Source organism: Heterodontus francisci, chromosome 18 (assembly GCF_036365525.1).
Source record: "Heterodontus francisci isolate sHetFra1 chromosome 18, sHetFra1.hap1, whole genome shotgun sequence".
NCBI classification, from domain to species: domain Eukaryota; kingdom Metazoa; phylum Chordata; class Chondrichthyes; order Heterodontiformes; family Heterodontidae; genus Heterodontus; species Heterodontus francisci.
In genome coordinates, this window is record NC_090388.1 from 65,581,009 (window position 1) to 65,597,569 (window position 16,561).

General features: G+C 42.3%; 1 protein-coding gene across 2 annotated transcripts; it reads right to left on the reverse strand.

Annotated features, from left to right (window-relative positions):
• Window positions 1–335: 335 nt before the first annotated feature.
• On the reverse strand, window positions 336–5,694 carry LOC137379879 (leiomodin-2-like). Of its 2 annotated transcripts, XM_068051280.1 has the most exons (3): window positions 5,120–5,694; window positions 1,855–3,258; window positions 336–840 (listed from the first exon to the last, which is right to left on the reverse strand). In XM_068051280.1, exons 1-3 carry the CDS (start codon window positions 5,393–5,395, stop codon window positions 814–816), a joined length of 1,707 nt encoding a protein of 568 aa, XP_067907381.1. In that variant the 5' UTR covers window positions 5,396–5,694; the 3' UTR covers window positions 336–813. The 2 variants fall into 2 exon arrangements, with proteins under 2 accessions (XP_067907381.1, XP_067907380.1); XM_068051279.1 differs by lacking the exon at window positions 336–840 and having other exon boundaries at window positions 1,440–3,258.
• Window positions 5,695–16,561: the final 10,867 nt, after the last annotated feature.

Here is a 16,561-nt window from a genome sequence, read left to right on the forward strand (position 1 = left end):
TTGGTCCTGTGGCAGTTCTTCCTGGTTTGACACACTCAAACACTGTCACACTTGGTTCAATCCTCCTCCAAATCCCACCACAGTCGGACAGACTGCCATCACTCACTGCTCAGACTCGCACGGGAAGAAAAGCCACTTAGATGAGGGGGTACTTGAAGGCTGGCAGGGCTTATAGAACCAAACTACTGTATAACCCAGCACCTCCAGGGTAAAAAAGGGCAAACTGTTCAAAACTTCAATGGCACCCCAAAAGTACGCATTGCTATTTCCCCAGAGACACCTGCCTAAATATTTATAAAAGGCATGAAAATGGATTTTAAATTATGTATTCCATGTTTATCGAAAGATTATTCTACAGACAGCAGAAGCATGAGCCACTTATATAACAGCATTAAATGTTTTAAAATCTAAAAGTCACTGATGTACAGTTTACATTGCTTAATTCTTTAAATCATTTCCCAAAACATTTGCCATTATTCAACACTTAACAGTATATGCAAATAATCTACTTAAATAGAAAATCCATCTGTTGTTTACATATTTACATATAAATACACTTACTCTATGATAGTCATTCTTTCATTAAGACGCTTTGCATCCATTGACTAATGCTAAAGAAAGAACTCAAGGACCACTTCACACACTAGAACACTCAGCACTTGCACGTTTGAAAGTGCACATGATGATTTACTGAGCTTCTGAGTAGATCAGAGCTGGTGTATATTTAATAACAACAGCTGTTCCAACATTTGCAGGACCCATTGTTGAATAGATTTGTGTCTTTCATTCTTGCCGAATAGACAAATGATTCATTCATCGAAGACATTCTGGAACTTCAACCTAAAAAATAAGCATCATTACAATTTTTTGTAAAATGCACATGATTAAATTTGTATTCATTACTTCAGACAGCATATATTCACTATTTTATGCTTAAAATAAATTTAGCTTTTGATATTTCTTTGTAAATAATCTGACAGCATAAAACAGAGTAGCCATAGGAATTGCTGATATGGAAACCAGAAAGTTCCCATTGGTGCAGTGTCTCTTTTCTGAGACTGGGGCTAAGGCATATTGTTAGCTTAATAGCGGGCCAGAAGATTTCATACAAATGCATTGATATGTTCATGGAAAAGTACGATTTGAACCCCCAATTGAGTTTTCAATTAATCACATGCCTCTGGTTGGATGGCAAGAGTATTTCTTAAAAATGCATTTTAATTGAATTTCTTTCTACATTAATGTTACAGTTGCTGAGCACAGAACTGACTTCAGTTACATGCCAATTTAGAAATAACTGGATGTCCTTGCAATAAAATTTTGGTGACCTCACTTCAAGCCAAAGCATTGCATAGCCTTGTTCTGGTCAGCTGGCATAAATACTTAAAAACACTTTTTTAATTTTGTGTGTAAAATAGGATGTCAACTGGCTGCAGAATTTGGCGGCAATGATTTGGTTAACTAAATGAATGCAGGGCCATTGCATAGAAGGTGTTAGTTAGACAAGCAAATGACCCCCTTTTGTTGTTAACAGTTCAATTTGATCAACCTCATTTATTGTAAGTTATAGTTATTTTAAATATATATGTAGACATGGTAGGGGTATTAATTAATTTTAAACATTACTGAAATAATACAGCTTAAAGGCGCCTGTGCATAGATAATGGTAGAAGATTCAGATTGTATTCCAAATCCTTTACTAACATATCTACAATTAACAACTGATCCCTGCTAAACTGTACAGCTCATCTAACTGTGCATGCACAAAAGTTGTTATATAAATCTGTAAGATAAATTATCTCCTAATATTTTTATTTTACTCCAAGGACCATTTTCTTCCTTGTTATAACTTACTGGCCTTAGCTGTTTTATACTGCTTGACCGGATAGCTGACATAAGTTCATCATGGAATGTCGTATGAGGAGTTGCTGGTCTTGACCCATTCTCTGATCTTTGGTCTGAAATTGGTCTTAAAGAATTTTTCAGCTCCTTCAAAATGTGGTTTTCTTTGTTTAGTTTCTTGTTTTTGCTTTTGTTTTTCTTGATTTTGGCATTTTGATGGATGTTCTGCTGTTTCAGCTTGCTCAGCTCTTGAAGCTTAATGGCTTCAGCTATGTTTCTGCTGGGGGCCGTCTGTACTGGTAGTGGAGGAGGAGCTGGTGGCTGAGGAAGTACGAGTTTCACTGGAAGTGGAGGAGGGGGAGGTGGAGGAGGAATGGCAGATTTCTGAGACTTCATTTTTTTGACTACTTTCGGAGATGACCAGGGTGAGCACTTTGGAGAAGCCCATGGGGAGGATCTTGGTGAATCCTTCTGCAAAGAAGTCGTCCTTGGGTTTGTTGACTCCTCAAAACCAAGCAGTTTATCCATTCCCTGCTGCTGTTTTTGCTCCTGGAGGCGTTTTTGCCTCAGTTTGTCCAGGTTCCTGGTTAGGATACTTGTCATCGCCATCCGTGGTCCTGGCAGTTCAAAATGGTAGCCTAATTTCATAAGTGTTGTGTTTTCTTTAAGAAGTTTGGCTATTTCCATTTCAACTTGCCCTCCACATATATGTCTTTGATTGTGAAACCTCAGTTCTGTTAATACACCATTGTATTGTATGACTCTTATGATGGCTAAGATTCCTTTACCTGTGATATAGTTTGAGTCAATATTAAGATTGGTAATGCTTCTGTTAAATTGTAACATGTCAGCTAGTGCATATGCCACATGGTCATCAGCATGAGTGTTGGCCAAACTCAAATTTTTGACAACCGTATTATATTTCAGAGCTTCTGCAAAGAGTGTGAGGGTTGCAATATTTATGTTCTCAATATTATTAAGATTAATTTCTGTTTTCTCAGAATCATTATTCTTGATGCTATTAAGAGTGTCATCAATAAAAGTTGTGTTTCCACATGGTGGGCTGGCAATTGCTTTGATATTTGGATTATCTTCTGTTATTTTTTCTTTGTTGTGCTGCATAACATTGTTTAGGATTGGTTGGTTATCAACATGCCCATTACATGTGTGTGATCCAGCCCGTCCATTACTGCTAATTGATCTGGTGTCTAAAGTTTTGTTATCTTTCTCTTGTGCATTTTCCTTCTCTGCCTTCTTTTCCTCTTCTTCCTCCTCCTCTGATACAATGTCATCTTCATCTTCTGTTTCTTCAGATATACATTCCTCTATGTCTACTTCATTCTCTGATTGGTCCCCTTCACTTTCTGTTTCATAGTCATCTTCAGTATTTTCTTTGCTAGCTTCATTGATTTGTGTCTGAAATTAATATTGAAAAATAAGCACTGTAAGTTCCATCGAATGCACATTGTTTCAGCCATTCTACTGGATTTCAACATAGAATTAATGTCAGTACCCCCCCCCCCCACAATTGGTATACATTTTTAACTTCTCTAATTATTTTTAACTTTTCCCTAATCGGTTGTAGATAATTGCTGGTAGATTATGAAGGATTACTGGAGAAGATGATAGCATTTAGCTGTGGTAGTAATAGCAAGGTCTTTTCCATCTATCTTTGTATTCAGAAGGATATTATGGACTGTATAGAGCCATTGAAGGATTCACAGAGCTGATTTGGATGGACTCCCAGCATATGATAGAGGATGAAATGGCTGCTTTCTTATCAGTCTTCACGACTGAAGATGATTGAGTTACCAATAAGGGCGGCACAGTGGCGCAGTGGTTAGCACCGCAGCCTCACAGCTCCAGCGACCCGGGTTCGATTCTGGGTACTGCCCGTGCGGAGTTTGCAAGTTCTCCCTGTGACTGTGTGGGTTTTTGCCGGGTGCTCCGGTTTCCTCCCACAGCCAAAGACTTGCAGGTTGATAGGTAAATTGGCCATTATAAATTGCCCCTAGTATAGGTCGGTGGTAGGGGAATTGAGGGAAGGTGGGGATGTGGTCGGAATATGGGATTAATGTAGGATTAGTATAAATGGGTGGTTGATGGTCGGCACAGACTCGGTGGGCTGAAGGGCCTGTTTCAGTCCTGTATCTCTAAATTAAATAAATAAATATTGTAGGATTGCTATTAAAATTGACAGTATCCAAACTGATGCAGTTATAGGGTTGGCTAGAATGAGGGAACTTAAAACAGATTGGACTACTAACCCTGACAGCATTCACCCAAGGGTGCTTAAAGGAATGGCTGCTGTACTTTTTAAATTCCTTCATCATATAGTGAACAGCTCATTGGAGTCTAGAATTTTGGTGGGGGAGCAGGAGAGGCCAATATGGTACCAAAAATTAAAAAGGATGATGATTTAGACCCATTAGTTTGACTTCAGTTGTAGGCAAGATGCTAGCAGGGATAGATTATATGAGCACCTTGACAGAGAAAGGGTTATTAGAGAATCTCAACATGGCTCTCGCGAGTTGTGACTATAGAACAATTAGCTAGCTTGTCAGTAAGTGGGAACTCACTGTAAACATTCAAAAGGGAATTGGATGAGATCCTCAGTGTGGCCATAATAATTTACTACTCCTACTCTGAGAAGGAAGCAGCACTGAGAAACTACAGGGCAGAAAACTGTAGTGCACAGATGTGAATTTTCTGTACATAAAATTTTTCATGAGTAGCAACTTATAGGCTGTATCAGCCCTGCAGTATAATGATACAAATCATGGATGACAACTGTTCTCTATTACATTCACACAGTTCAAACTAGAAGTGTTGTTTTCTTTTTAGATTTAGGCACAAAGCTGTGCATTTTTCAAACGCTAAGATTATCCAATTGTTTTATTGGGATTCTATATCAATTGATAACGAGAAGCTGGGATGAAGGGTATTGATAGAATAAATAAAGGAGAACTGTTTTCACTGGCAGGAGGGTCAGTAATCAGAGGGCACAAATTTAAGATAATTAGCAATAGAACCAAAGGGGAGATGTTAATGATCTGGAATTCACTGTCTGAAAGGATGATGGAACCAAAATTAAATATTTGTAAAGGAAACATTTATAGGGCTATGGGGAAGCAGCAGGGGAGTGCGACTAAATGGATAGCTCTTTCAAAGAGTTGGTAGGCGCACGATGGGCCGAAGGGCTTCCTCTTGTGCTGTAGTATTCTAGATTTAGGGCAGTCCTTATCCTGCCTTTATGTTAAGTTCTGGAAGCGCTCACCTGCTTTAGTTCGACCGAAAGTCTCTCATTTTCTAATAGTTTCTGTGTTTCGTGTTCCCAGTACGCCATCAAAGCCTCCCTGCTGAACGTTCCTTGAGGGGATTTATCGGTTTGGTCTTTCTGCCTCAACCCAATGGGAACAATTTCGTTCGGTTCCATATCCTCCAACTCCTTCTCCAGCTCCTTCAGCTCATCTGAAGTCAGGGAAGCAAGGATTTCATCCTCGTCGATGTCCTCGTACTTCTGCAGTTCTTTCCTATAACCGAACTGCGACATTTTAAAAAGAAAAATCGAACTTTATGAAGAAGCAAAGTATTTCTAACTGATCCAACTTTGGCTGCGCTCGGGTTTCCACGAAGCGGCGGGATGGGGCTCTCGCTTCTTCCAGGTAACTTTTAAAGCAGGGCTGGTTGGGCTGAGATCATCATGTGGTCGCTGCTCTAACAATGTATGAAAGCATATTCCGTTTTGAGTAGCACACGTCACCCGAAACACTTCAAACAAGAGAAAAGGAACAGCATGGTTTTCAGGCACGTCAGTCCAGTGCAAGGGGCTCCCACCCCAACATTCACCGCATTGTCCACACGCGCGTTGACCAAATACAGTGCTCGCAGCTTCCAGAGCTTCATTGCACCTGACGCAGTATGGAGCAAGTCTCAACAAGTTGCTCCTGCCCACCACTCCAGACCCCATTAAAAACTAACACGGATTTTAAACATCTTTTATTGGCTTATTTCCACAGTAAAAAGTTAGTTCCACTTTTAAATAAAGTTCAGTTTAAAATAAAAGATTCTGGACAGTTTTAGTGAGATTGTGAAACCAGTGCCAGAAAAAAAATCAAACTAAAGATGAGGCCGTAATTAGAAACTCAGTGCAAAGAGAGAAACTTATTTTAAAATGTTTAATCTTTTTAGATTGGCGGAGGGAAATGGGGGCGAAGGGGGAAGGATAAGGAAGAGGCGTGATAAAAGCCAAAAAATTCTGCCAATCCACATATAACAGAAAGGCATAATTAGATCATTACAACTCCCACTGTTTGTAGATGCTGTACATTGCAATCCCAACTATTTATAGACTTGGTACATTAAACCCCACCCGTTTATAGTTTCTGTATCAGACACTCTTGCTATTTATAGATTGTGTACATTTTATCCCCAGTCTTTTTACACGCCCCAGCCATTTCTTGTATATTTAAAAGAACACAGTACATAAGAAATAGGAGTTAGTCACGGGGCCCCTCGGACCAGTTCTGCTATTCAATAAGACAATGGTTGAACTTCTACCAGAACTCCACTTTCCCGCAGATCCTTCGATTTCCTTAGTGCCCAAAAATCTATCAATCTCAGTGCTGAAAATATTCAAGGACCGAGCGTCCAGAGCCCTTTGGGGTAGAGCTCAACATGGTTTATATTTCCAGCTGAAATTTAGAGATGTTGTACAGTAAGCGGTATTATTCTCATTCTTGATACCGATCACAACATATCTGCAACTGCGAAATGCATTACAACTTTAAATAACGATCACAAACAGAAAATTGACATGTCAACTAGCAGATGTGAAAAGGTGAGAAAAGGTTAATGTTTCAGTTATATTTTTAAAAAGAACTAATCTATATACAATGCAACAGGGTTGGAAGGATGTAATGTGGTAAGATATGAAGAATGGCAAATCCAAAGTAGGACGAAGACAAACGTAATTTAAATTAGAGCAGATATGTGACATAAGTTTTGGTAAGATGCAGCGAGCGCTGTAATGGGTCATGTTAACTGGATTTGGAGCTGGACAGAGCTGTGTGTGTCTGGTGGTGTGTGTGGCGAAGGGCAGGGGGAGGGGGGAATGGGTTGTTACTCCTCTCATCTGATACTATGAAGTGGAGAGGCACCAAAAATAGAACACTGCTTCACCCGCCAGCGTTTAAAACAATGAATGAACTGTGAAGCAACGTGGCAACTGCAGAAATTGGAAACGGCTCAGTTAGAAATGAGAAACGACTTTGGAACTGCTACAAGCACTTTATTGGTCTACGCCTGTTAACCGCAGTAATACTATCCAGTCTTTTTGCTTTACAAATAAATCAGCATTGGGCCACGGAAGATTTAGTGCAAGTGAAGACCTCGCAGTTTTGCATTATTATTGATTAAATTAATTTAAAACTTGGTTTTCCTTTTAAACATTATCTAGAACCCTCGGTCTGAAGGAGGGTCTTGAGTGCTTTCCTGGTAGGATTACAATTCACCATTTAAATCCTTTAAAGTATTCATGGCCCTCCTGCCTTGGGCGCTATGGCGTTGGAAGGATGAATGAGAACGGGCAGAGACTGCTTGAGTTGTGTACCTATCATAACCTCTGCATCACCAACTCGTTCTTTCACACTAAACCCTGTCACCAGGTTTCATGGAGGCACCCAAGATCACGTCGTTGGCACCAGCTAGACCTCATTGTCACAAGGCGAGCCGCCTTAAACAGTGTTCAAATCACACGCAGCTTCCACAGTGCGGACTGCGACACCGACCACTCCCTGGTGTGCAGCAAGGTTAGACTCAGACCAAAGAAGTTGCATCATTCCAAGCAGAAGGGCCACCCGCGCATCAACACGAGCAGAATTTCTCACCCACAGCTGTTACAAAAATTTCTAAATTCACTTGTAACAGCCCTTCAAAACACTCCCACAGGGGATGCTGAGACCAAGTGGGCCCACATCAGAGACGCCATCTATGAGTCAGCTTTGACCACCTACGGCAAAAGTGCGAAGAGAAATGCAGACTGGTTTCAATCTCATAATGAAGAGCTGGAACCTGTCATAGCCGCTAAGCGCATTGCACTTTTGAACTACAAGAAAGCCCCCAGCGATTTAACATCCGCAGCACTTAAAGCAGCCAGAAGTACTGCACAAAGAACGGCTAGGCGTTGCGCAAACGACTACTGGCAACACCTATGCAGTCATATTCAGCTGGCCTCAGACACCGGAAACATCAGAGGAATGTATGATGGCATGAAGAGAGCTCTTGGGCCAACCATCAAGAAGATCACCCCCCTCAAATCTAAATCGGGGGACATAATCACTGACCAACGCAAACAGATGGACCGCTGGGTTGAGCACTACCTAGAACTGTACTCCAGGGAGAATGCTGTCACTGAGACTGCCCTCAATGCAGCCCAGCCTCTACCAGTCATGGATGAGCTGGACATACAGCCAACCAAATCGGAACTCAGTGATGCCATTGATTCTCTAGCCAGCGGAAAAGCCCCTGGGAAGGACAGCATTACCCCTGAAATAATCAAGAGTGCCAAGCCTGCTATACTCTCAGCACTACATGAACTGCTATGCCTGTGCTGGGACGAGGGAGCAGTACCCCAGGACATGCGCGATGCCAACATCATCACCCTCTATAAAAACAAAGGTGACCGCGGTGACTGCAACAACTACCGTGGAATCTCCCTGCTCAGCATAGTGGGGAAAGTCTTTGCTCGAGTCGCTCTGAACAGGCTCCAGAAGCTGGCCGAGCGCGTCTACCCTGAGGCACAGTGTGGCTTTCGTGCAGAGAGATCGACTATTGACATGCTGTTCTCCCTTCGTCAGATACAGGAGAAATGCCGTGAACAACAGATGCCCCTCTACATTGCTTTCATTGATCTCACCAAAGCCTTTGACCTCGTCAGCAGACGTGGTCTCTTCAGACTACTAGAAAAGATCGGATGTCCACCAAAGCTACTAAGTATCATCACCTCATTCCATGACAATATGAAAGGCACAATTCAACATGGTGGCTCCTCATCAGAGCCCTTTCCTATCCTGAGTGGTGTGAAACAGGGCTGTGTTCTCGCACCCACACTTTTTGGGATTTTCTTCTCCCTGCTGCTTTCACATGCGTTCAAATCCTCTGAAGAAGGAATTTTCCTCCACACAAGATCAGGGGGCAGGTTGTTCAACCTTGCTCGTCTAAGAGCGAAGTCCAAAGTACGGAAAGTCCTCATCAGAGAACTCCTCTTTGCTGACGATGCTGCTTTAACATCTCACACTGAAGAATGCCTGCAGAGTCTCATCGACAGGTTTGCGTCTGCCTGCAATGAATTTGGCCTAACCATCAGCCTCAAGAAAACGAACATCATGGGGCAGGATGTCAGAAATGCTCCATCCATCAATATTGGCGACCACGCTCTGGAAGTGGTTCAAGAGTTCACCTACCTAGGCTCAACTATCACCAGTAACCTGTCTCTAGATGCAGAAATCAACAAGCGCATGGGTAAGGCTTCCACTGCTATGTTCAGACTGGCCAAGAGAGTGTGGGAAAATGGCGCACTGACACGGAACACAAAAGTCCGAGTGTATCAGGCCTGTGTCCTCAGTACCTTGCTCTACGGCAGCGAGGCCTGGACAACGTATGCCAGCCAAGAGCGACGTCTCAATTCATTCCATCTTCGCTGCCTTCGGAGAATACTTGGCATCAGGTGGCAGGACTATATCTCCAACACAGAAGTCCTTGAAGCGGCCAACATCCCCAGCTTATACACACTACTGAGTCAGCGGCGCTTGAGATGGCTTGGCCATGTGAGCCGCATGGAAGATGGCAGGATCCCCAAAGACACATTGTACAGCGAGCTCGCCACTGGTATCAGACCCACCGGCCGTCCATGTCTCCGTTATAAAGACGTCTGCAAACGCGACATGAAATCGTGTGACATTGATCACAAGTCGTGGGAGTCAGTTGCCAGCATTCGCCAGAGCTGGCGGGCAGCCATAAAGACAGGGCTAAATTGTGGCGAGTCGAAGAGACTTAGTAGTTGGCAGGAAAAAAGACAGAGGCGCAAGGGGAGAGCCAACTGTCCAACAGCCCCAACAAACAAATTTCTCTGCAGCACCTGTGGAAGAGCCTGTTACTCCAGAATTGGCCTTTATAGCCACTCCAGGCGCTGCTTCACAAACCACTGACCACCTCCAGGCGCGTATCCATTGTCTCTCGAGATAAGGAGGCCCAAAAGAAAGAATTTACTTTGAAATATTCTCATGAAATATTAACACAGGCAGTTTCCCCCTAACAATTTAAACAGATTTGTATATCTGCTGATATTTTGTTATGCGAGGATGCAATACTCCAGAGCAAATACTCTGGTAGAAACTTCACATTTTGCATTAGGTGCTGTCATTTAGCATACTTTCAAAACGGGCTGGAGATGACTAATAGCATTTTCCTAACCAAGAATTTGAAAACGAAGCACTGGATATACTATTTGACCTTCAAGAGCTCCACTGCTAGCTGACCATAAGTAATCAATCAATACCGACACTGGGGCCAAAAGATTATTCCAACGCTTGCAACTTCCACATGGCAAAGATAGACTATAAAATTGCGAACTGATCATAGAGAGATACAGCACTGAAATAGGCCCTTCGGCCCACCGAGTCTGTGCCGACCAACAACCACCCTTTTATACTAATCCTACATTAATCCCATATTCCCTACCACATCCCCACCATTCTCCTACCACCTACCTACACTAGGGCCAATTTACCTATGAACCTGCAAGTCTTTGGCTGTGGGAGGAAACCGGAGCACCCGGCGGAAACGCACGCGGTCACAGGGAGAACTTGCAAACTCCGCACAGGCAGTACCCAGAATTGAACCTGGGTCGATATCTGAAAGGGACAAAATGAGAGGCATCATAGACCTACCAGAAAGCTGGTTACTATTCTGAATATTAACCAGTTACAAATGCTTGCAGTAATATCAAGTAAATCGTTTGCGAGGCACTCAAGACAAAAATTAGCATTTTATATTACAGGGCTGGCCAAATGAGAACGACGGTGGAGATACTTTAGTTTAGTTTAGAGATACAGCACTGAAACAGGCCCTTTGGCCCACCGAGTCTGTGCCGACCATCAACCACCCATTTATACTAATCCTACACGAATCCCATATTCCAATAACATCCCCACCGGTCCCTATATATTTCCCTACCACCTACCTGTACTAGGGGCAATTTATAATGGCCAATTAACCTACCAACCTGCAAGTCTTTGGCATGTGGGAGGAAACCGGAGCACCCGGAGGAAAGCCACGCAGACACAGGGAGAACTTGCAAACTCCGCACAGGCAGTACCCAGAATCGAACCCGGGTCCCTGGAGCTGAGAGGCTGCAGTGCTAACCACTGCGCCACTGTGCCGCCCTTTATTACATGAAAAAAGATGAACTGTGGATTTGAGTGCTGAGATGTGAAATTGTAACAATTCCATAATTCTCTATTTTTACTTTCTCATGGCTAATGCACACACCCACTGAAGTCAAACCTTCAATTTATAGGGTGCATGGTGAATGGGAGCAGCGTGTTTCAGGGATGAAGATGTACATCTTATGGTAAAATTGCTACTGGATGGTCCCTAGAATTCCATCACTTCAAGAGTTTTAAAGCTGGTTAATACCAGATGTGAAAGTCATTTTTGTAACGCGCTAACCTCTCAAATCAGATTTATTTACAAAGTGAGTTGTTTATAGAAGCAGCAATAGAGGCACGAAACTAAAACAGAAAAACACAGTTCGGATATCTATTGAGACAATTTGCAAATAAACCAGTCTACCGTTTCTTTTCAGTTGTCTTTGCAGATCTTGAAACAAAGCGCTTCGCATTAAGAATATGCATCTTTTTTCCTTTTAACAAAACAGAATATGGTCATTGGAATTACGTTAAGTGCACTACAGCAAACCCCTAACACAAAATACTCTTGAAACTAAAGAAATAAAATCATTTTCTAAACGGGGCATTAGCTTTTTTTGCAGACGAAGATGATTGGTTGAGAAATACCAGGATATTACCTCTAAAGATGGCCACATGGCATTTTGATGAGGTCTGTAAATATACATTGCCAAGGTTTTGGCACACCTTAAATTCAACTCTCAAATAGTTTACACATGTTTGAAGGCACCTTTAACTCAATCGATTTGATTCCTCCAGCAGAGGCAACACCAGTTGTGCGCTTCTCTCACCTTTACATGGTCCATCTCCGACACTTCCCTTCCCTTCCTCGACTTCTCTGTCTCCATCTCTGGGGATAGGCTGTCTACTAATATCCATTATAAACCCACCGACTCCCACAGCTACCTCGACTACCCTTCTTCACACCCTGCCTCCTGTAAGGATTCCATTCCATTCTCCCAGTTTCTCCGTCTCCGACGCATCTGCTCTGATGATGCTACCTTCCATGACAGTGCTTCTGATACGTCTTCCTTTTTCCTCAACCGAGGGTTCCCCCCCACTATGGTTGACAGGGCCCTCAACCGTGTCCGGCCCATTTCCCGCACCTCTACCCTCACCCTCCCTCCCAGAACAGGGTGACAGGGTTCCCCTTGTCCTCACTTTCCACCCCATCAGCCTCCATATCCAAAGGATCATCCTGCACCATTTCCGCCACCTCCAGCGTGATGCCACTATCAAACGCATCTTCCCCTCCCTTCCCCTGCCAACATTACGAAGGGATTGTTCCCTCCGTGACACCCTGGCCCACTCCTCTATTACCCCCACCACCTCATCCCCTTCCCACAGCACCTTCCCCTGCAATCGCATGAAGTGTGATACCTGCCCATTTACCTCCTCTCTCCTCACTATCCCAGGCCCCAAACACTCCTTTCAGGTGAAGCAGCGATTTACTTGTACTTCTTTCAATGTAGTACACTGTATTCGTTGCTCACAATGTGGTCTCCTCTACATTGGGGAGACCAAACACAGACTGGGTGACCACTTTGCGGAACACCTCCGCTCAGTCCGCAAGCAGGACCCCGAGCTTCCGGTTGCTTGTCATTTCAACACTCCCCCCTGCTCTCATGCTTACATCTCTGTCCTGGGATTGCTGCAGTGTTCCAGTGAACATCAACGCAAGCTCGAGGAACAGCATCTCATTTACCGATTAGGCACACTACAGCCTGCCGGACTGAACATTGAGTTCAATAATTTCAGAGCATGACGGGGGCCCCCCATTTTACTTTTTAAAAAAAGTTATTTTTGTCTTTTTCCTTTTTTATATATATATATTTTGTGTTTATTTTCTTTCATCTTAGTTTGTTCAGTTTGCTTACCCACTTTTTTTCATATTTGTACTTGCAGCTGTTCAATTTTCAGTCCGTTAACACCCTTTCTGAACTAATGCTTTGTCTTTCAACCCACCATTAACATATCTTTGCTCCATGACCTTCTGGTCAGCTATTCTGTGACCTTGTTCTATGTACACCTCCTTTGTTATCTCTTGCCCCACCCCCACTTTTCTTGCTTATAACCATTTACATTTCTAATATTTGCCAGTTCCAAAGAAGGGTCACTGACCTGAAATGTTAACTCTGCTTCTCTCTCCACAGATGCTGCCAGACCTGCTGAGTATTTCCAACATTTCTTGTTTTTATTCCAGTTGTGCATTTATTAGTCATATCACACCATCAGATCTAACCTGCATTTATGTAACACTTCCAGTAGCACAACATCCCAAAGTGCTTCATAAAGACACAAGGCATCAAGAAGTAAAGGTGAAGATCGAAGGCTTACACACTCCGTAACTTGAGCTCCGCCAAAACGCATACCCGATTTTCATCGCTCCATCATTGGCGGCCGTGCCTTCAGCTGCCTCAGCCCCAAGCTCTAGAATACTCTGCCTAAAACCTCTGTACCTCTCCTTAAAACCTAACTCTTTGACCAAGCTTTTGGTCACCTGCCCTAATATCACCTGATGTGCTTAGTGTGAAATTTTGTTCAATAAGAGCGTCTTAACGTTAAACATTCCAAGGCGACATTTAAATGCAAGTCTTTGACTGAAGGCTCTTAACTTTAAGGATTCCTTTAAAGGTGGGGAAAAGGGCAAGAAGGTAGAGGGATTTCAGGGAGAGAATAGGAGTGTGGGATCAAGTTAGCTCAAAACTGTACCACTGAAGAGAGGAGTTGCAAAGGAAGCCGGAGTCAGATGAGTGAGAACACACTGGCACATACAAGTAGGGCAGGTTGCAGAGATGGAGACGTGTGATGCTATTGAAAGGGATTGATCTGTAGATGAAACGACAAACTTTAATTCAATACACTAGGAGACGGGGAGCTAATGAAGGTTAGTGAGAACAGGGCAACAGGACTCAATGTCGGGATGAGTTAAGGTTTCAGTAGGAGCCCGAGACACCACTGAAAGCAACGGAGAAGTCTGGAAGCATTGAAGACCCAAATGAAGATTTTAGCAACGGTGGAAGAGAAGCAAGGGCAAAGCTGGACAACAATTCAAGATGGAAAACTCCGCCTGGGTGATTAATACAATAGAGGATTTGATCCTCAGCTAAGGTTCCAATAAAACACCAGTTAGTGACTGAATGTGCGTTGGATTCACAATTATCCTGTCAGGTATAATGAGGCCTGACATCACGGATACTATTCAAAAGCAGAATACACCTCCAGAGGGGAAAAAAACAAACATTAACGTTGGAAATCTGGTTTGGTATTGTGATTTCGGCAATACATTGGAGCGTACAGCAATAATTAAAATTAAAATAGCTGGTTGGGTAACTTAGAGGTCAGTTTATGTGCTGGACTGCCTGCTATTTTTCCTCATTAATTTTCATGGACAGGAAAACAGTGAACTTGTGAGCACCGAAGTGGAAAGAAAACTGTAGTCTTCACGTCCGAATTGGGTACTTAATTTGAAAAAGGCATTTTAGATCCTGGGCCAACTCAGGAATAAAGTTATCAACTTGTGGATGGTTTGTCTTTTATTTACCCAACTATGAATCATCGGGGTACTACCAAGCTCTAGTTAAGGTCTATCTGTACACGACCTCTGGTTTTTTTTTTGTTCCTAGTACTGGTCATGTGAGTAAGCTATGACCAACATCAAACGAGTTTGTAAATTGAAATAAAAGCAAAATACTGCAGATGCTGGAAATCTGAAATAAAAACAAGAAAAGCTGGAAATACTCAGCAGGTCTGGCAGCATCTGTGGAGAGAGAAGCAGATTTAACATTTCAGGTCAGTGACTCTTCATCAGAACTGTAAATTGAAATGCTGTTTGGAGAGCCTCTGTTAGATGTCTTGCCACTAAGCACTGTAAAAGCATTAACATTCACAGCAATGCATTACACAATAATGTTTGGCAACAATACAATGTTTCCATCCTCCAAACATATTTCATATCTTGTGAAACATGGCATTCATTTTAGAAATAAATATAGCTAAAAAGTCCATTAGGTAGCCCACTTGTATCTGCATAATTGTTGCTAAGTGAACTTGGCTACAGGATGGGGTCACCAGACAGGTAATGCATTGAAGTGTAAAATAAAAACAAAGTGCTGGAAATACTCAGCAGGTCTGGCAGCATCTGTGGAGAGAAAGAGAGTTACTGTTTCAGGTCTGTGACCTTTCATCAGTTCTGAAACGTTAACTGTTTTGCTCTCTCTCCACAGGTGCTGCCAGACCCCAGTATTTCAGCACTTTGTTTTTTATTTCAGATTTCCAGCATCTGTAGTATTTTGCTTTTATGATGCATTTAAGTAGATTGATTACATAATATGCACCATCCCAGAGCAGCACAAATCAAACAACGAACAAAGCATCTTTTAACAGTCAAATCCCACGCAATCATAAGTGTATAATGTATAATCCATAAATCAGAATGCAGAAAATTACTTCAAAGTAAATTGCATGAATAGGACAAGGAAACACAGGTTCAAAGCAAATTTAGAACTGATGCTATCAGAAAGTTTTTCACACAAAAGAATCAAAACCTGAATTGGGTACTAATGTGATGGCAAGCTTTTTGGCTTAAAGAACCAGCTGTATGCTGCAACAAGAGGAAATTACTGAATGAATAAATTGAGATGGGGCAAATGGTCTCCCTCACCTCTAATTATCTTGTGAAAAAAGTAGCCATTCAACGGTTAAATATTATCTTTTGCATATTACTGCATCAGATCATGGTTTTGGAGACAGAGGACCCCTCCACATGTTGGCCCAAGACATGATCACTGCACAAACAGAATAGCTTCAATTTTCTGGAAGTCCTGCCCTACCATGAATGAAGATAAACACCACTACTCAGTTTGTCAACAGATTTGCATTAAGTCTCATTCTCTAAAGCTAAGACTTGCACCTGCTAGTGCTCAAGCTTGAAGAATGGTTCTGTGGGTCTAAATGTGACCATACCTTTTGTAGAATCCACTCCTTCCACAGAGGAACATTTGGGAGAAAATTGAAAGATAGTTAACCTTAAAACTCAAAGATCAATAGTGCTTTGAAATTAGCTTTAGTGTTTCAACTAAACTAGATTAAACTTGCATGTAAATGTGACATTTTATTTCTACAAAAAAAATTGATGTTTTACTTCTTTCCTTCCCACAGCATAGGCTGTGACATGTTATGCAAATCATTTGAAAAGCAGTCAAATGTCATGATGTGATCTAATATGGTTGTTTATATAAAAATAAAACTTG